The 21,912-nt window shown below is 38.4% G+C and overlaps 1 protein-coding gene across 6 annotated transcripts in view; it reads right to left on the reverse strand.

Moving 5' to 3' along the window:
• The window catches only part of OPHN1 (oligophrenin 1), a 387,278-nt gene that overhangs the window by 240,794 nt on the left and 124,572 nt on the right, over window positions 1-21,912 (reverse strand). For all 6 annotated transcript variants that reach the window (XM_054676181.2, XM_009439212.5, XM_009439209.5 and 3 more), the window contains 1 exon segment: window positions 15,404-15,499. In XM_054676181.2, coding sequence (XP_054532156.1) covers window positions 15,404-15,499 — 96 coding nt within the window.

A 21,912-nucleotide genomic window follows, 5' to 3' on the forward strand; every position in this document is an offset into this window, starting at 1 on the left:
ATGGTAAATGTAGTGTCAACACAAAGTAAATAATAAACATTACCCTTTCCACCCTCCCAAACTTTCTACTCTTCTAGTGCCAATTGTGCCACTTACTGGCAGGATGACTGGGCAAATCACTTCCTTTCTCAGAAATTCAATGTCTTTATATACAAAAAAAAAGTAAGTTAAGCTAAATAGTCTTTAGTGCCTATTCAAATTCCTCAACTTCTCTCCAGAAGCAGGAAGTATATTCTCGACTGGCATCTGAATGAAAGCCTGGAAAAACAAATTTGTCTATACTAATATTTTTAATCAAAAATTGAGTTTCCTCCTTAAAACAACTGAACAAGTCCAGCATTCCTGGTGTCAAGGAAATGAATTTAGGGGTCAACACAGGATGCAAGGCAATGACATTTCTTTCTTCTTCTGAGGATTAAGTTGCTGCAAATACCCAGGGAGATCACCTTTGAAAACACTAAATTCATTCAGAGCTCAACCGTAGCATAGAAAAGATAAACACCATACTCAGAAAGAGTAAATAGGAAAAAATGGAAATGTTTATTGACCTTCTGTCCCCAAATACTTTATGCTAAGAAAAGAGTCAGAGATTTTAATTGGCATTTTTCCAGACACGATCAGTTTACCTCTAAAGGAAATGTGACAAATATCATATTCAAACATTTAAAGGAAAAGACTAAATTTCATGGACATTAAATGTGCCAAGCCTTCTGCTTGAGGGTTTAATTGTGACAATATCTTTATTAGGTGCTTATTATTATCACTGAATTGATATCACCATATAATATAGTTTGGGTATCTATCTCCTCAGAATCTCATGTTGAAATTTGATCCCCAATGTTGGAGGTGAGGTGTGACACACTGACTCCCTTTCTTCTTCTGCCACCACTGGAAGCTTCCTGAGGTGCTCACCAGAAGCAGATGCTGATGCCATGCTTCCTATACAGCCTGCAGAACCATGAGCCAAATAAACCTCTCTTCTTCATAAATCACCTAGCATTGGGTATTCCTTTATGGTGACACAAACGGACTGAGACATAATAAAATGCACCATTTTAAAGTGTACAATTCGGGCTTTTAGTATATTCACAAAGTTGTGCAACTATCACCACTGCACAGTTGCAGAACATTTTCATCACCCCCAAAAGAAACCCAAACCCCATTAGCATTACACCCCATTACCACTTCCTCCCAACACCCAGATAACCACTAATCTATTTTCTATTTCCATGAACTTGCCTACTCTAGACATTTCTCATAAATGGAAACACATGTGACCTCTGAATCTGGTTTATGCAACCATGAACATTTGTGAACAAGTTTTATGTGAATGTACGTACATATGAAAAGTTGGCCCTCCATGTGTGTGAATTTCACATCCCACAAATACTGTATTTTTCTATCCAAATCAAAGAGAAAAAGTCTGCCTGTAACTGGACCTCTGCGTTTTGAACCCATATTGTTTGAGGGTCAACTATATTTAGTATTTCCTTATAATCAGTTTTATTTCTCTAGGATTAGTAGTAATGTCCCGTATTTCATTCCTGATTTTAGTAATTGAAGTAGTCTCACGGTCAGTCTAGCTAAGGGTTTGTCAATTTTGTTTAACTTTATGAAGAACAGATGTTTGGTTTCAATGATTGTCTTGTTATTTTGACAAGGCTGCCTTATTATTATATTCTTTTTCTGTTCTCCATTTCATTTATTTCCTCTTTAGTCTTTATTATTTCTTTACTTTTGTTTCTTTAGTTTGCTCTTGTTTTTCAAGTGTCTTAAGTTGGAAAGTTTGGTTATTGATTTGATATCTTTGTTCTTTTTTAACATAGGAATTTGAAGCTACAAATTTCCTTCCAAACACTGTTTTAGCAGCATCCCATAAGATTTAGTATGTTGTGACTGTTTTCATTCGTTTCTATTCTTTCATTTTTCTCTTATTTTTTACAAGATTATCTCTGTTATTTTCTTTCATTAGACTATCATATGGTTAGGCATGTATCTCTAAATTTAACTTGTTGGATGTGCAGATTCATGTTTTTCACCAAATTTGCCAATTTCTTGGCCATTATTTCTTCAAATATTCTTTCTTTCCTGTCTCACTCTCTTCTTCTGAGGTTCTCATTCTGTATATGCTCTTATGCTTGATGATATCCCACAGGTATCTGAGGTTCTGTTCATTTTTCTCAATCATTATTCTTTATTTCCCTCAGATTGAATGATCTCAATTCACTTGTCTTTAAATTTGCTGATCATTTATTTTCCCAGTACAATATGATGCTGAACCCCCAGTAGTAAGTTTTTCATTTCAGTTATTATACTGCAACTTCCAACTGCAAGTTTCAGTTGATTCCTTTAAAAAAAAAATCTATCTCTTTATTGATATTGTCTATTTTGTGAGACACTGTTCTCATTCATTTCTTAAGTTCTTTAGACATGGTCTCATTTATTAATTTAAATATATTTAAATAGGTAATTGAAACTCTTTGTCTAGAAAATCTAATGTAAGGGCTTCCTCGGGGACAGGTTCTATTAATTGCTTTTTTTCCCTTGTTCAAGGGTCATATTTTACTATTTCTTTGCATGTCTCATAATTTTTTAAAAGTTAACATTCTAAATAGTGTGGCAACTTTGGAAATCAGAACTCCTCTATTTCCCCAGAGCTTGTTGTTCTTGTGGTTGCTGGTTGTTACATTGGCTTCATGGACTCATTCTATAGTCTGCATTCTTTGTCATATGAAACCACTAAAGTCTCTGGTCAGTAAGCTTACCGGTCAACAAGTGATTGGACAGAGATTTCTTTAAATGGTTTGAACAAATATCTCCAAGCCTTTGCTGAAGGGCTCTCTGTGTATTGTGGGGTGTGCCTTCAACATTCAGCCAGACAGTTTACAACTGTGCCTTAGCCTTCACTCCTCCTTGCAAAGAGCTGAAGGTCAGCCAGAAGTGGGAGATTAGATGTCTCAAGTCTTTCTTCTAGACAGATACAAACGCTGGGTATGTACAAAGCCCCTCTCATGTGCATGACTCCTAGATTTCCAGGAATATCTCACAGCTCTTCAAAGCTCTCCAAGGATAATTCATTCTCCATTTTGTCCTGTTTGGTTTATTGTTCAGCTTCTTATTTGCTACTTTATTCTTTTTGTTGTCTGTGGAAACTGTAGTACTAAACAACTGCCACTGAATGGTTTTAGAAAATGCCCTAGGGGCAGGTGTGGTGGCTCACACCTGTAATCCTAGTACTCTGGGAGGCTCAGGCAGGTGGACTGCTTGAGACCAGAAGTTTGAGACCAGCCTGGCCAACGTGGAGAAACTTGTCTCTACTAAAAATACAAAAATTAGCTGGGCATGGTGGCAGGTGCCTGTAATTCCAGCTACTCAGGAGGCTGAGGCAGGAATATTGCTTGAAATCGGGAGGCAGAGGCTTCAGTAAGCCAAGATGCCACTACTGCACTACAGCCTGGATGAGAGAGAGAGAAAGAGAGAGAGAGAAAGAAGGAAGGAAGGCAGGAAGGAAGGAAAAGAAATTAAGAAAGGAAGAAAGGAAGGAAGGAAGGAGAAAGAAAAAGAAAGGAAGAAAAAAAAGAAAGAGAGAGAGAAAGGAAGGAAGGAAGGAAGGAAGAAAGAAAGAAAAGGGAGGGAGGGAGGAGAAGGGGAAGGGAAGGAAGGAAAGAAGGAAGGAGGGAAGGGAAGGGAGAAAAGAAAAGAGAAGGGAAGGGGAAAAGAAAGAAGAAAGAAAGGAAGAAGGAAGGAAGGAAAAGAAAAGAAATTAAAAAAAAAACAAAACAAAACAATCACAAGTGGGTTGCAGTGACTCATGCCTTTAATCTCAGAGGCCAAGGCAGGAGGATTGCTTGAGGTCAGGAGTTCTGTCTCAAAAAAAAAAAAAAAAATGCACAAAAGAAAGAAAATGCGCTAGTAAAACAACAACAACAACCATTGAAAGAGTAAACTCTGAGTCAACTCAAATAACATAAGCCCTGTGAGTGATATTTCTCAAATTTTGAGTAACTTCACACCCATTCTACCCTCACCCATGGCTGCTAGAATGGTGGTTTGCACACACTGCATGATTATACAGACGTTAGTTTTCAAAGCTACTATGGAACTGCAGAAAGGAATAGGAACATGGCAAATTAAAATGTCATAGAGCTCAGTGTTTTTTCAACTATTCAGCCATTTTTATTTAATAAACATGCACTGTTTTGTTGCAAAATTTTGGTTCATTTTTGGAGTTTTAAAAAAGTTGATTTTGGACATTTCTGCCAGTGTTTTTGCTGCTTTTATGAAAGATCGAATTTTTGGAGGTCATTTTTCAACCATTCCCACCGTGGTAACCTGGTCAGAGCTTCTTGATCCTTACTTTCAATTAACATACAGCTTCAGTAATTGTTAAATCACTTTAAAATTAAGTTGCTGAGTCAAGAAAAACCTCATTGCTGAATATCTGGCCTGAAAAAGCCCTATGAGTACATTTATTGCTTGATCAGAAGACTGCAAATGCCTAGAGAAATATGTGGCACAGGGCAAGAAGCATGTAGCAAAGTCAAGATAGCCTCTTGATTCTAAGATTGTAATCACTTGCTTTCTAAAAAGGTTAAGACTTTTACAGATCATCTATCTTAGTCCAACTATGTCATTTTATTCCTGAGAAAACTGAGGCCCAGAGATTGGAACTGACTTGTTCAAGGTCACACAGCTAGCTGAACAGTCAAAAGAGGACCCCATTTCAATGCTCTATCTACAGTCCCCAGTCACAGTGAAAGCACTATGTCACATTGTTTTCACTGTCCCTCCAACTGGCCCCACAAATGGTGTTTTCTTCTCCAAATATCCTCATATTCACTCTCCCTTGGTCATATCTATAGCAAATCAAGAAAAGGGCAAAAGCAGAACCAGGCTCAGTGGCTCACACCTGTAATCCCAGCACTTTGGGAGGCCAAGGAGGATGGATCACCTGAGGTCAGACGTTCAAGACCAGCCTGGCCAACATCGTGAGACCCCCGTCTCTACTAAAAATACAAAAATTAGCCGAGCGTGGAAGCGGACACCTGTAATCCCAGCTACTCGGGAGGCTGAGGCAGGAGAATTGCTTGAACCCAGGAGGCAGAGGTTGCAGTGAGCCAAGATCGTGCCACTGCACTCCAGCCTGGGGGACAAGAGTGAAACTTCATCTCAAAAAGAAAAAGAAAAAGAAAAAAAAGACAAAAGAAAAAGGCAAAAGCGGAAGGTTTGGACAAGGGTTATTTCTGACTCAGAATCTTGAGGTCCTATAAAGCCTCTTACAGATCTATTTTTAACCAAATATCATGGATAATTAATTACAGCATCTTCTAAAAACTAACCCTGCAGACGGCTCTGTAGAATTAATGGGAAGGCAATAAAAGCTTTAGTGAGGAGATCAGACTGTCCATTACAGAGTGTGGTAGAGAATAGTCATTAAGGAGCCAAAGTCATTAGAGTCCTTTTGCCCTCTCTTCAGATACTAGGACTGAGGACTAAGAAAATTGGCTAAGAAATGGAAGAAAACAGCCCTGCATAACCATAACAAACAACAACACCATCATCAATAATAGCAACATCCCCTGCCGCAACACCACCACAAAGCAGGGCTTATAAAACTTACTGCAAAATTCCTCAATAATGTTTACCAATCCAAGAATTTTCTTTTTAAAAAAAGACCACAGCAAGAGAACATTATCCTTGGAAAATTTCAAAGAAATTACAAAACATTCGGAAAAGTGAGATGGGAAAAGCAATATGGTAGATGCTTCTCAAGTGTTTTATTATTCATCATTACAATTTCAGTGATGAGAAAACTGAGGTTTAATTTAGCAAGGTCATATAAATTACAGTGTTATGCACTGTCTTCCAAACAATTGTAAAAATTGACAAATGTGGATCAAACAGCTTAAAATTATCTATACCCTTTTACATTGTAAATTCGTATCTGGGAAACCATACCTAAAACCTAATCATGGGATGGTCATGGTGGAAAATACCTGTAATCTCAACACTTTGGGAGGCCAAGGCAGGAGGATTGCTCAAATGCCTGATGGCAACAGTGAGCCATCTCTACAAAAGTGAGACCCCCATCTCTACAAAAAACAAACAAACAAACAAAAAGAACTAATTCTGAATACAGGGGGATAAACCTTTATATCCAAAGGTAGGTATTCAACATTATTGCTGATGATGAATAATTGAAAACACATAAAATGTCCAATGATTGGGAAATTATTAAGTATGTCCACTTAATGGACTATTATTGAAGCTATTAAAAAGGAAATTACACAAAATTTTCTGTACATGACAAAATAGCTAGAGTGTCACACTATTTAAAAACAGCAGAATATAAAAATCTGTATGCAACAATTGTACACAAGTACAGCTATATGCAGAAAATTGTTTCGACCCCCAAAAAAGCCAAGAAAAAAATACATCAAAATAATTGATTCTTTTTTTTTTAATTAAATCTAGCTCTCGGGCTTAACTATTTATTGATTATTTACTATGACATTAACACGGTTATGGAGTGCATATATGTATAAATTTTAAAGTCAAAAATGAAATGATTTAAAGTCCTACTTAAAGCTGGGCATGGTGGCTCATGCCTATAATCCCTTCACTTTGGAAAGCCGAGGTAGGCAGATCGCTTGAGCTCAGGAGTTCACAACCAGTCTGGGCAACATGATGAAATTCAACTCTACAAAAAAAGCTACAAAAATTAGGGCCAGGTGCTGTGGCTCACACCTGCAATCCCAACACTTTGGGAGGCCGAGGCAGGTGGATCACTTGAGATCAGGAGTTTGAGACAAGCCTGGCCAACATGGTGAAACCCCATCTCTACCAAATATACAAAAATTAGCCAGGGGTGGTGGTGAGCACCTGTAATCCCACCTACCCAGGAGGCTGAGGCAGGAGAATTGCTTGAACCTAGGAGGTAGAGGTTGCAGTGAACTGAGATCGTGCCTCTGCACTCCAGCCTGGGTGACAGAGCAAGACTCCATCTCAAAAAAAAAAAGAAAGAAAGGAAAAAAAAAGCGACAAAAATTAGCCGGGTGAGGTGTGCTTCCTGGCTACTTAGGAGGCTGAGATGGGAAAATCAAATGAGCCTGGGAGGTCAAGGCTGCAGTGAGCCACAGTCCTGCCACTGCACTCCAGCCTAGGTGACAGAGCCAAACCCTGATTAAAAAAAAAAAAATCCCACTTAAGCTACTTATTAGCTATGTGATCCTGGGCAAGTTTCTTAACCTCCATTAGCCTCATTCACCTCCTTAAAATTGCTCTGAGAATTAGATAGTGTACACAAAGCAGTAGGCACACAGTAGGTACTCAGTATACGGCAGCTAATAATAATCTTTTTGTTCATTTCCATATTTTTATAATAAAGTATGTTTATATTATAATGCAAAGATACCAATAAACCCAATTATTACTTTTTTTAATGAAAACTGCCTAAGATCATGTAGTCAGTAAATAAACAGGTCAGAGTCTGAACTCAGGTCCAGCCAAATCCAAGACCATGTTTCTAAATCCTACCGTATCCCCATGAAGAAAAGTGAGCCAAGATATAAGGGTCATTGCTATGGATACAATATGGTGGCAGGAACAGGATAGAGAAGAGAGCTCAGAGTGAAAGATTACTGGAGTCCAAGAGACCTTAATGAGGGAGAAAGAGTAAATGGCAGACAGGCCTGAAGCCTGGGCCTGCCAAATGATGCTCCTGAGAAAATGACATTCACTTTGCTAGATCTCTCAACAAATAGGAACGTCTTGGGATCATTTTGTACCACTTACTTGACCCTGGCTGGCACTTAACCAGCAGTCAGTCTCCAGATCAGTCAGAAGGGAAATAGGCAAAAAGGTATAAAAAGCCTATGAGAATAGGGGGCTCATGTTCAGCAGTCTCCTCACTCTGCATGAGTGCCATCTTCTTCACTCAAATTCCCCAGTGGAACCTCAGAGGGCCTGGGAGCTTTGAAAGGACACTGGGTTGTGCCCTGCTTTGTGAATCCCGGACCACTGAGTGTGGAACTGAGACCAGGGCTCCAAGAAAGCAGCCAGTGTTAAGACATCCCACATCCTTCTGTGTTCTGAAAAATGGTTAGACTGCAAAGTCTATATATAGACTTTGCACCTCATATATAGCATCAATCTCCATTCTTCTTCATGCCTCCCATAAGACTTGCAGGTGACTCCCTTGTTTACCTGCCTCTACAATACCCCAATTTTCTTCCATTTCTTTGAGATGTTCCTCATTAATAAAGGTTCTCCCTATGGCAATAACTTCCTTAATTGTCCAGTGCATAGTTTTGGTGCTTTTTGTTTTATCGTCTGAGTTGCATAGGAAGCACCATGAAATCAAAAGAGATGTTCAGACTTCCCTAGCTTAAATGGGCTAAACGTTACCAATGTACATATTTCAGAAATTGAATGCTATACAGGAAGTTCTTAGAGAACGATCAATGTTCTTGCTTTCCATAGTATGTTTTATTAAGATTTCTCAATCTCTTTACTTGATATTCTTTTGGGTGGCTGGGGGTTGTTCAATCAATCCTCCCACCTCAGCCTCCTGAGTACCTGGGATTACAGGTATGCATCGCTGAGCCCAGCTTTACTTGATATTATTGATATATTCTTGGTATATTCTAACTATAAGCTTGCTATGTTCATGGTATATTATGTCAGAATTATTATGTTATGTCTGAAGACTTTTTTCTTCATAAAGGTTGTTTACCAATTTTTATAAATATAATATTCACTCTTCCTTGAAAATAGTGTTATTATGATTATAGATTTTTTGTAAAATCTTTTTATGGATTGATATTTCTTTTGTTTTATATGCCACATAAATCCCATGTATTTTTCAGTTGCACTATTCTTCTGGTAATAAAATTTCATCAAGTCTTCCACTTTTGAAAATGATCAGTAATAAGTTGGCCACTGCCATTTTAAGTCTTTTCTCATCTACACATAGGTTTTTATGTTTTAATCTGATGCTTCCCTGAAAGCATTTAGAATCAGCTCCTAGACTCAAGTGAGTCACTCACATTTGCCTTCCAAAGTGCTGAGATTACAGGCATGAGGCACCGTACCCAGCCCAATTATCACCTTCTCATATGACTTCGAGTCATGGAGAACTAAAACCTGACGGCCCAGATCCCAATAGAGACTTCTGATTACCTTGTATTTTCTCTTTTCCTCAGGATCTCAGAAGAAGCCCTATGCACTCAAGCCCAATAACTTGATATAAACCTCTAAGAGCTTATCACCACAGCAGAAGGTGCATTGGGCTAGAACTTTCCCCAGAAAAGCTATTGCCTGTGCTAAGAAAGTCTAGCAAAATATTTGGTTCATGCATGCCCCTATATGAAAGATAACCAATATTGTGAACAATGTCACCAACTGACATATAAGCTTAAGAGCTTCAAGATGTATAACCAAAAGATTTTCCCCCCACCAATCTCATGAAAATCACTGAACCTTCAGAATTCAACTCCTGGCTCTTTACTTAAATACAATCTTTTACATTAGTGCTTCTTTTTTCATTTTAGCCATTCCTCTTTTAAGATGCCTGACCTCCAGGACTCTAAAACAACTGACATTTGCCACCACTTCTCAAAAGATACTTCAACTGGTTTTGTAGAAAAAAATACCAACAAAAGCCCTCAAGAGACTATTTCTTAGTCCCTTCTTTATCTCAACCAAGAGGTTTATGATCTGCTGTGAGTTGTTTAGCAATGAATAATATTCACATTAAACAAAAATCAGGATCAGGGGACTGACAATGTTGAACCCTCATCTCTCAGAAACCAGTAATGGGTGGCTGATGGAACTTTCCATCTAGAAGTCTGACCTTAAATCAATCTTCTTGGTCCACAAAGGTGTTTCTTTAAATATGTTAGCATAACTGGGGTGGAAATGTGATTTACAGTCTGAGATTTAAGAACATGACTTTTATTCCCCCAGGCATAAACAAACAACCCACTAAAACCCCATGGGTGACATTTTCTGGAAAAGATGTAGCAAGGTAGATGCACAGAATAAAAGAACTATGCTATCAGGGTTCACCTAATGGATGCCATGCTCTGCTGATGACAAGATTGAAATTTGAAGTTAAAATACGAGGCCCTCTGAAGATCCTCACCAAATAATTCCCAGGTACCCAAGCTGTAAACTTTAAGGAGGTATATTCACTCTCAAGTGCCAGCCTGTACTTGCACAACCCTGAGAGTAAGTGCCTCCTTAAATCTGAGCCCTAGCCACCTGCCTTGTTTCACCTTAACCCTGGAAATGACTCAGATATCACTTCTCTGAGAAGGCTTCCTTGTTTATTCTCCCCATCATCCTGTCCCCCAATACATATACACACCAGTCTGAATTAGGGGCTACCATGTGCTTACCTCTACCATAGTCCTTATCACATTGTGTTGCCATTGTCTATTTAGTTATCCACCTCCTTTAATAGACTATGAGCTCCTTGAAGGCAGGAAGATGTGTTCTATGTCTCTGAATCCCTTGTTTATGTCAATTTAGTGGACACGCTACCTATTTACTAATGAACAAAAATACATATAAGGGATCCTGAGAAAAGAGTAACCTGGCCTGGTGCAGTGGTTCACGCCTGTAATCCCAGCACTTTGGGAGGCCAGGGTAGGCGGATTACCTGAGGTCAGGAGTTCGAGACCAGCCGGGCCAACATGGTGAAACCCAGTCTCTACTAAAACTACAAAAAATAGCCGGGCATGTATTTACGCATGCCTGTAATCCCAGCTACTTGGGAGGCTGAGGCAGGAGAATCTCTTGAACCCGGGAGGCGGAGGTTGCAGTGAGTCGAGATCACGCCACTGCACTCCAGCCTGGGTGACAAGAGTGAGACTCTATCACAAAAAAAAAAAAAAAAAAAGTAAGCATATTCTCTTAAGCCTATGTGGCAAACGGGCCTCTTTCTAGCTCATGGTGCTATGGTGACATTGCAAGTCATTTGCCTATGCCAAAATTTGTATGATTGGGAAGTCCATGAGGACAAGCTTTATAGCAGATGCTCAATAAAATGTTATTGAATGCATCAATTGGGCCTTAGGAGATTCAGGCTCTAATAGCAAATCTGGTACTATGTAGCTGTGTGGTACCTTCCACAATCACATCCCTACCTCTGGATCTCAGTTTCTCCATCTGTTGAATTGAGGGATAAACTTGCTACTATTCTGTCTCTCTTTCTCTCATTAGTCTATATAAAGTGCTTACAATGACATCTGCTATTTGGGAGCACTCTAAAAGTGTCTGTTTCTCTCGTTTAATCTACAAATCCCATTTTTCAAGCAAATTCTTACATGAAAGCCCAATATAAACCGCTGTTTCATTTGATCATGAAAGACGGGAGACACTGAGGATCCAAGGAGCACAGTTTGGAAAAGCTTGAGATCTGTCCTGGGGTTACAAAATGCTCGCTGATGTTATAAAGACTATGTAAAAATCAAGGCCCTGGGCTCCGCTATAGAGATTCTGATTCTTTAGGTATAAGGTAGGTCCTGTGACAGGATAAACGAGATCCTCAGGTGACTCGGATATGAAGTTATACAAGAAATAATGAACTAAATACTATTTAAGGTCCCTGCCAACATGGACATTTTACAATCCTATATTTTCCTTTGGTTAATTTGGGAAATATAATTTCAAACCAACACTGTTTTCCACAAATTACCTTCTATAGTGTTCCTAGTAGAATCAATAACAATGAATTATTGAGCACCAACTATATGCCAGACACTGAGCTAAATGATTTACAGACACTCTCTGATATAAGTATTATCTGATTTGCTCCTCATGACCTTGTGAGGTGGATTATACTCCCCCACTATACTGATGTGGAAAACAGATGCTCAACAAGCTCAATTAATGTTACCAAGATCCCATAGCTAACATATAAAACTCAAATCTAAGCAGACACAAGACTTCTTAGACACCTGGGATTTCCTTTGGTTACAGAGACATAGAGGTAAAGACAAGGCAATGCCAAGAAGGCATAGATGTCTAACTCTAAAGCAGTGAAAAAAGTCACGGTCAGATCAATGACACATGGCCTCCCACTTGTCCCTGTTAGACATAAACTATTCAGGGTAAGTCCTAGAGCTGATCATCAGGGGGAGGAACTCTTCAGAATCCTCAGGCTTTCTCCATGAGCTCTAGGAAGCACTGTCATTTCTGCTAAATAACGAGTACCTACAATGCTACTGAGTGACCTTTTGGAGCCAATAATGAAAATTTTTTAATGAGAAGGCCCTCTGCACATATAATGTGAAATCCAAAAGGGTATCACAATTCCATCCAAAGTGTGCTTTAAGCAATTTTTTTTTTTCCAGTGAAACAAGATGTATTGACTCAGGGCCAGCAGTATTGGCAATAGGAGGGCATGGCACACTCTGCGTTCTCAGCTTCCAAAGCAACTGCTCTTTCCCAACAATAGCCTCCCAGTAGGGTCCCCAGTATTTTTTTCTCGAAGCCTCCAGAGAGCCTCAGCCTCAGCTGTTGGAGTACTGGCTCTTCCTCTCACTACCACCACAATTCCCAGCTTTCAAAATGAGATTCAACAAGGACAATGACCATGACAGGCCAATGAATTTTCAAAACCTCTCTTTGGTCCTCAATAATGAAAGTCAGTTCATTAAGTCAGCATCCTTAAAAGCAGTGTTCAAATGATAAGTAGGAGCTTCTGAAATTGGCAGGCAAATGATCACTGAGTTAAAGAGTTATTATAAATCATACATTAAGAAGCAAAAAGGCCGGGCACTATGGCTCATGCCTGTAATCTCAACACTTTGGGAGGCCAAGATGGGTTGGATCACTTGAGGTCAGGTGTTCGAGACCAGCCTGGCCAACATGGTGAAACCGTGTATCTATTAAAAATACAAAAATTAGCCAGGCATCATGGCGGGTGCCTGTAATCCCAGCTACTCGGGAGGCTCAGGCGGGAGAATCACTTGAACCCGGGAGGCAGAGGTTGCAGTGAGCCCACTGATCTCCAGCCTGGGGAACAGAGCAAGACACCATCTTAAAAAAAAAAAAAAAAAAAAAAGAAGCAAAAGACTGGGTGTGGTAGCTGATGCCTATAATCACAGAGCTTTGGGAGACCAAGGTGGTGGGAGGATAGCTTGAGCCCAGGAGTTCAAGACCAGTCTGGGTAAACAGAGCAAGACCCTGTCTTTCTTTCTTTTTTTAAAAAAGCAGCAAAGATGTCATAATCAGCAGCTCTGATGGAGCCCCACAGACCGCCACAGGAACCTGGCATCACCAAGGAGTCATTTTTCTTTTGTTTATAAGTCATTTTGCCCAGGCTCACACACCCTTTTTCCTGCATAGCACTCATTGACATTTGCAGTGAGGTTCATGGGATTAAGAGAATTAAGGCTCAAAGTTCAACATAAAGGAAGACACGAGAAAAGTCTCAGATCTGTTGGTGGCTTTGGTATCAATAGGCACCTGTTCAAAATCAGACCCTTATACCAGAAAAAGGAGCCATTTATATAATTTCATGTACCATGTATCTCCCAATCTTCCAACTGATAGGCAAGTAGCAGTTATTTTTAAAAAGAAGTACAAAAATATCTTATATTAATTATAATGTTGAAATACCTAACATTCATTTAGACACTATGCACACTTGGCATTATCTCATCCCCATTTTACAAGATAAGAAAATTTAACACTTAGAGAGGTGAAGTTACTTGCCAAGGTTACAGAGCTATTAAGATGCAGAGGTAGAGTTCAAACTTGGGTTACTTGATTCCAGAGCCCATAATGTTAACTTTTAAATAGTCATGCACTTGGACCTGGATAGATTTACTGAAGTAAAATAAAATGGAGTGAATAAGAAAATAATACAAATACAAATATCTGACTCACTAGTTACACAGTCACATTTAACCAAAATGGTCACCAATCTAAATCTAAAAAATGTTCATTGAAATATTACTTATAATAGTGAAAAATGGAAATAAGCTATATTTCCAAGAATAGCTAAGTATTAAATGAAGTATAGCTCTCATAATAATGAAATTTGAATGTATCCATTACTCATTCATTTACCAACATTTCATTGAACATCTACTGTATGCCAGGCACTCCTTTATGTGCTGGGAAAACAGTAGTGAACAAAACAAGGCCATACAAACCACCCATAAAACTTGTGAAAAATCTTAAATTACATGGGAAAATGCTTATAATAAAATATTCGGTTAGAAAGATAATATTATATATTTAATATGAACTACAGTGCATACAAAGAAAACAGATATATGTAGAGAAAAAGACTTAAAGGATAATATAAAAGTATGTCCAACATACTATTTCTGTGCAGGAATATCTTCCTATCATAAGTAACTTATACTTTTATATATTATTAAAATTGACTATAATAGGCATTTATTAATAATAATACATTTTCACATTTTAGTTCCAGGGCTAATAAATATAACTGTGTTACTAACTTGTTCCAGTAACAATAGATCATTCATAATAGCTCTTTGGTTCAGTGTTCTCATCTAGCAAATGCTCTACACTAACCCTTTAACTCAGGAATCAGCAAACTTTTTCTTAAATGGCCAGAAGATAACGATTTTAGGCTTTGAGGACCATCCAGTGGTGGTCACTAACTACTCAGTGCTATTCTTGTGCCACAAAAATACCCATAGAAAACGCTTAAATAAATGAGTATGGGTATGTTCCAATAAAACTTTATTTACAAAAGCAGGTGGTGAGCTGGAATAGGCCCAGGGGTTTGTTAACCTCTCCTCTTTACCTTCATAACAAATAATACAAACGCAAACTTCTTTTGACTTCTACTATTCAACCTCCTCTTTTTAACATCTTTGATAGATATTAACCCCGTTTTAACAGAGGACAAGATGAGACTCAGAGACAGAAATATCTTCTCCAAGATTATACAACTAATAGAGTGAGTTGTTAAATCCAATTCCCAAGAGAGATGCTAAGCAACCTGTTCCTGATAAGTTGTAGACACACAAATGCTAATTTAACACTTTCTAGGGAAATTTGATTCCTTAGAAGAATCTAACTCCAACCATTTTGGGAAATAAACCAAAAAAGTCCCCCTTTTAATATATCCTTTAGGAAAATAACTATGCTTTAAAGAAAAGGTCGCTTGCAGACTGTCTGAGTCAAAAATCTCAGTAGAAGTTTAAGGGTATCTTTTGATTGCTGTCGTGTGAGGAGGAAATGGGACTGGCAGGGAAAGTTTCCTGATCCTTCCTAATCAACCTCCCAGGGCCTTGGCATTGGACCACAGTGGATGAAGATGTCCAAGTGCTCTGTATCCACAAATCAAAAAGACTACATGGTCTCAGGGCTGCCTCAACAGGTATATGACCACATGTAGCTGAAGACTTACCGATGTTAATTTCATCATCAGTCAGAGTGTCTCCAATGAAATCAAACTGAAATGACTGCAGCGTCTGGGAAAATTTCTGAACAGCAGAAGAATAATCTGCAAAGGAAGGGTAACAAGAGAAATGTTCAACAATGCTATGCTTTGATCTATTTCCTCATCTCTGTAAGAGCAGATAAAAGAAAACCAAAGGTAAGTGCTCTGAGCAGGTTGCAACTAGCATTTAATGAAATAAAACAAAAGATTAGATATGCAGTAGAAGAAAGTTTGAACAACTAAAATCACAAGAAGAAAGGATGGGGCATCTCAGTAAAGTCCTTAAAAGTTATGGGACATGTTTTTATCCTCAACACCTCTCCTCTCTGACCTGTTCCACTCAAAGCATGGAAGACATGAAACTACTTAGATATTCTCTTAAGAGGGTCTCCTTACACATTTCCTAAACCCCTATATTATGGGCAATACACTAGATGCTTTCCATTTTATACATGTGGAGTTCAAAGTCCCAGAGCTTGGTGGCAAAGCTGGAAATAGAAGCCAGGTGGTCTGTCTGCTTCTCCAGAGCCCTATCCGTGATGATACAGGTACCACCTGGACATTTTACAGGTTAACCAGATGACAGCCTGGGTTAGGATGCTATCTGGAAGATGAAGAGTCTTAACTTGTTCACAGATATTTATCAAGAGACCTGACCTAAGAAAGCAACAAATGAAAACAATCAGGGTGACATGGCCAAACAAATGCTTTTATTTTTGATCAATGATTTTGAATTTTAGAATATATTTTAGTGTATAAGTTGGTATAAAATTAAATCATGTTTAGCTATACTTTTGAGAAGTTATCTTTATTGAGATTTTTTAAATATGTCCCCACCAAGAGGTCCAACCCAACTTTTGACCCTTGTTGCACTCCAAGAGTGGTTCTAAGGCCAGCAGCATCATCATCGCCTGGGAGGTGGAAGGAAATGCACATTGCCAAGCCCTACCCTGGACTTAACAAATCAGAAATTATATTTTTATACAAGCCCCAGGGCATTCATATACTCCTTAACTTTGAGGTACACTGATCTTACCAACTAAGCTAACCTGTTAGACCATGTTCTAGGAAAGCTTAAGCTTGTTGGTTATTTTTGGCTCTCTTTTCCGATTTCTTCTTTCTCTCCCTAGTTTCATCACCCTCCTCCATCCTGCATTTTCAAACCTATCATATGCATGGACTTACTGAGCCTGAGTATTTGCTCTCAGACCAAGGAAAATGGAGACAAGGCAAGCAACCACACTGAGTCCTTTTAATGAAAAGCTGTCATCGTTAAGCAAAAACACAATAAAACAAGTTCAAGCATTTGGCTAAAACAAATTATAAGCCAAAAATTTTATTAGCATTTTGTCTTTGTCTCATTTTCAGAAATACTTATTATCAGAATTTTAAGTCTTAACTCTTTGAATGAATCACTGAAAATAGTAATAATAACAATAATAATGACATTTTTACACAGACCAGGTTACCATGGCTTCTCACAATTTTGACAATCTAGAATAACATTTTCCACTACAAATCTAAGCCACATGAATGTGACAAGTGCATGCACACCCTTCAAATCCTTTCACAGTACATCAGCAACGAGAACACAAAACTGGCTCCATGTCTGGAAAACAATTTATTTTTTCTGCTCTCCTTGGCTAACAGTAAAAAAGGGCAGGCCCAGAATTCCCCATCTGCTCTCTGTTATGCTCAGGGAAATTAAATAAAAACATTTATTGTGTTGCTCTTCCACACCTACTAGTATTTCCTAAATATTATTTGAGCCAAGGAAGGAACAGTTATTAATTATTCCTCTTCTTAAAATTATCTCAAAATTTCAGAAACCACAAATACTATAATATTCAACATTTATAGTATTTTGAAAATAAAGGCATGGAATAAGGAAGAAGTTGCATCTAGTCTCCCTTTTCATTATTTGTACCTATCTCTTCTTTTCTCCAGACTCTGGGCCTTTAAAACACTATATCTACAAAAGGCCTTGAAATTTTATGAGGAACTTTCCACAAACATTTCCATTTACTGCTCCCAACTACATAAAAGTAGGAAATACTGTCCTCACCTTAGAATCAAATGAACAAAAAATGAAACAATGCACACAAATTCCATTCAAAAATATGAACAAGCAGCCGGGTGTGGTGGCTCACGCCTGTAATCCCAGTACTTTGGGACACTGAGGCGGGCAGATCACCTGAGGTCAGGAGTTCGAGACCAGCTTGGCCAACTTGGTGAAATCCCATCTTTACTAAAAATACAAAAATTAGCCAGCTGTGGTGGTGGGCTTCTGTAGTCCCAGCTACTCGGGGGGTTGAGACAGGAGAATCACTTGAACCTGGGAGGTGGAGGTTGCAGCGAGCCGAGATCATGCCACTGAACTCCAGCCTGGGTGCCAGAGCGAGACTCCATCTCAAAAAAAAAAAAAAAAAAAAAAGAACAAGCATAAATTCACAGCTCTTCTTGAAACAAGGTCCAAGTTCCCATACATTTGTCCCTTGTGCTGAGAAAAGTCCTGGAAAAGACTCATATATTTTAGATAAATAAGTGAAGTGGATGACTTCTAGACTACAAAGAATCCATAGATAACCTAGAAATGCTTGTCGTGTGGGACACATTTAATTCTTCATCATTTTAAATTCACTACATCACTCCAAACAATGTGAACTCATCATTTTATCTTCCCCATCCCCGTCCACTCTGCCACTATGTCAATATTTTTCAGTCCAGCTTTCAGAGTCCTCTCTCCATCACCTTATTTATGTATGTGTCTTCCACAATGTCTTTACTTCACCTTTCCCTTACACATTATAGAATGTAGTTGGATAGTGCTTTTTAGGCACTTTGAACTTTAAGGGAATGAGATAGAATATGAACAAGATTGATTAATTAGTGTAGACACCTGTTTTTCATCACAATACTTTTCGAGAGTTTCATGAAAATAGAATCATATAAAATAGACTCCTTTGTATCGGACTCATTTAGGTCTGCACAATGTTTTAAAATTCATCCACGTTATCGCTTGTATCAGTAATTTTTGTTTTTGTTGCTAAGTAACATTCCATTATGTAAATATACCACAATGTGTTTATTTATCATTTCTTCATGGACATCAGTGTTTATTTCAGTTTTTCACCATTGTGAATAAAGTTTCAAAGAAAATTCATGCACAAGCCTCTTCAGGGCGTATGTTTTCATTTCTCCAATGCATGGGTTACATGGTAAATTGGTAAGTATACATAACCCGAGTGCCACATTTAGCTAAAAATAAATCAAGAGCCAGGCGCGGTAGCTCATGCCTATAATTAAGCACTTTGGGAGGCCAACGCGGGCAGATTACTTGAGGTCAGGAGTTCGAAACCAGACTGGCCAACATGGTGAAACCCCATCTCTACTAAAAATACTAAAATTAGCCAGGCATGGTGGCTTGCACCTGTAGTCCCAGCTACTTGGGAGGCTGAAGCAGGAGAACCACTTGAACCCGAGAGGCAGAGATTTCAGTGAGCCGAGATCCTGCCACTGCACTCCAGCCTGGGCAACAGAAAGAGACTCTATCTCAAAAAAAAAAAGAAAACAGAAAAAAAAGAAATTTAAAAAGCAATCACGACGGGTTGCAGTGGCTCATGCCTTTAATCTCAGAGCTTTGGGAGGCCAAGGCAGGAGGATTGCTTGAGGTCAGGAGTTTGAGATCAGCCTGGGCAATATAGTGAAACCCTGTCTCCACACAAAAAAATTTTCTTTAAATTAGCTATGTGTGGTGGTGCAAGCCTGTAGTCCTAGCTACTTGAGAGGCTGAGGCGAGAGGACTGATTGAGCCCAGGAGTTCAAGGCTACATTGAGCTGTGATCATGCTATTGCACTCCTGTCTAGGTGAGAGTGAGACCCTGTATCTTAAAAATATAAAAATTTTAAAAAAGAAAGCAATCACATTTGCAATAGCTACAAAAAAATAAAATACCTAGGAATAAATTTGACCAAGGAAGTAAAAGATCTACACATGGAAAACTATAAAACACTGAAGAAGGAAAGTGAATAGGATGCACAAAAATAAGGAAAAGACATCCGATGTTCAATAATTTTAGAAGTTAATATTGTTAAAATGAACACACTACCCAAAACAATCTATACTTCAGTGCAATCCCTAACAAGGGATTGCAAAGGGCATTCTTCACAGAAATATCAACACAAATGCTACAATTTATCTGGAATCACAAAAGACCCCAAAAGCAGTATATCAAAGAGATATCTGCATCATTTTTATTGCAGCACCTATTCACAATGCCAAAATATGGAATCGACCTAAGTGTTCATCAATATATAAATGAGTAAAGAAAATGGGCCAGGCACAGTGGCTCACGCCTGTAATCCCAGCACGTTCGGAGGCCAAGACGGGTGGATCACTTAAGGTCAGGAGTTTGAGACCAGCCTGACCAACATGGTAAAACTCCATCTCTACTAAAAAAACACAAAATTAGCCAGGTGTGGTGGTGCATGCCTGTAATCCCAGCTACTTGAGAGGCTGAGGCAGGAGGATCGCTTGAACCCAGGAGGCGGAGGTTGCAGTGAGCCGAGATCACGCCATTGCACTCCAGCCTGAACAACAAAAGCAAAACTTCATCTCAAAAAAAAAAAGAAAGAAAGAAAATGTAATATATATACACAGTGAAATACTATTCAGCAATTAAAAAGCATGAATCCTGGCATTCATGGCAACACGGATGAGCCTTGAAGACATTATGTTAACTAAAATAAGCCAGGGACAAGAAAGATAAATACCACATGCTCTTACTCGTATGTGAGAGCTAAAAAAGTTGATCTCATAGAAGTAGAGAATAGAGTAGTGGTTACTAGAGGCTTGGAAGGGTAGGGAGGAGCAGGGGATAAAGAGGAGTTGGTTAGGCCTGTCTCAAAGAAACAAAGAAGAGTTGGTTAATGTATACAAAATTATGGCTAGATAGAAGAAAAAGTTCCACTTTCTATTGCAACGCAGTGTGACTATAGTTAACAATATTTTATTGTATACATTCAAATAGTTAGAAAACAGGATTTTGAATGTTGCCCAGACAAAGAAATGATAAATATTTTAGGTCATGCTAATTACTCTGATTTGATCATTACACATTATATACACATATTGAAATATCACACTGTATCCCATAAATACATACAAATATGTATCAAATAAAAATGTTTATCAATCTTTTATAAAATAAATGACCATTTTTTTTCAAACATGATTATACCATTTTGCATTCTGTAGGATAATTTCAGATGATCCACATACTTGCCAACACCTGGTTATTTATTTATTTATTTTCATTTTAGTCATTCTAATGGGTGTGTAATAGTATCTCACTAGTTTTAATTTGCATTTTTCTGGTGATTAATGATATAAATGTCTTATATATTTATTATTTGCGTATCTTTTTTTCAAGAAGGGTCTGTTCAAATCTCTTGCCCATTTTATAATTGAGTTGTCTTATGACTAAACTATAAGATTTCTTTATGTATTCTGGAAACGAGTCTTTTGCCAGATAAATGTATTGCAAATATTCTTTAAATTAACAAAGGGCTTAGCAATCTGAATACTGTTTATTTAATTTTAAAAAGACTGAATCTCTATAAGAACAGTGACCTTTTTGGTATATTAAGGTATCCTAATCAAAGCACCATCTCCATCTCTGCAGTAACACTGAAAACCCACAGTCATACAGCTACAACAGCTGTGAAAATCAACAGCTTAGCAGCCACTAGAGAAGGCAGAATGTGGTTGAAGTTTCACAAGGCCCTACCCCCAGAAAATTGCCATCCGGTTTAATATGTCCTATAAGCTCTATACTCAAAATTTGTCTTAGTTTGTTCTGACTTTAAGTTCATTCTGTGAAAACAACACTGCTATTGGGGAATTTGCCAAAAACAATCATCTGAAATAGTTTAAGATTATGGTGACCTGAAGCAGTGTGACAAGCTGAAATTAACAAGAGGCTGACCAAAACACTTGGTAAAAAAAAAAAATAATAATTAAATAAAATCAAGACACGCCAGGCTTGGTGGCTCATTCCTATAATCCCAGCATTTTGGGAGGCTGAGGCTGGAGGATGGCTTGAGCCCAAGAGTTCGAGACTAGCCTGAGTAACATAGTGAGACCCCCATCTCTAGAAAAAATAAAAATAAAAAATAGCCGGGTGACGTAGTGTATGCCTGTGGTCAAAGCTACTCAGGAGGCTGAAGTGGCAAGAGGTCGAGACTGTAGTGAGCAGAGATCATACCACTGCACTGAAGCCTGAGTAACAGAGAGAGACCCCATCTCAAAATAATAATCATAATAATTTTTAATGGACAATGGCATGCCCATGGGGGCTTTGAAAAGTTGCAATGTAAAATCTAGAAAGACATGGGTCATAAAAAAGAATATGTGCATGTTCCAGGCTATTCATAGGCCCATGAAAGACTTAAGAAGTTCCTAATCTCTCACCTCT

This window comes from Pan troglodytes, chromosome X (genome assembly GCF_028858775.2).
Source record: "Pan troglodytes isolate AG18354 chromosome X, NHGRI_mPanTro3-v2.0_pri, whole genome shotgun sequence".
Taxonomy (NCBI): Eukaryota; Metazoa; Chordata; class Mammalia; order Primates; family Hominidae; genus Pan; species Pan troglodytes.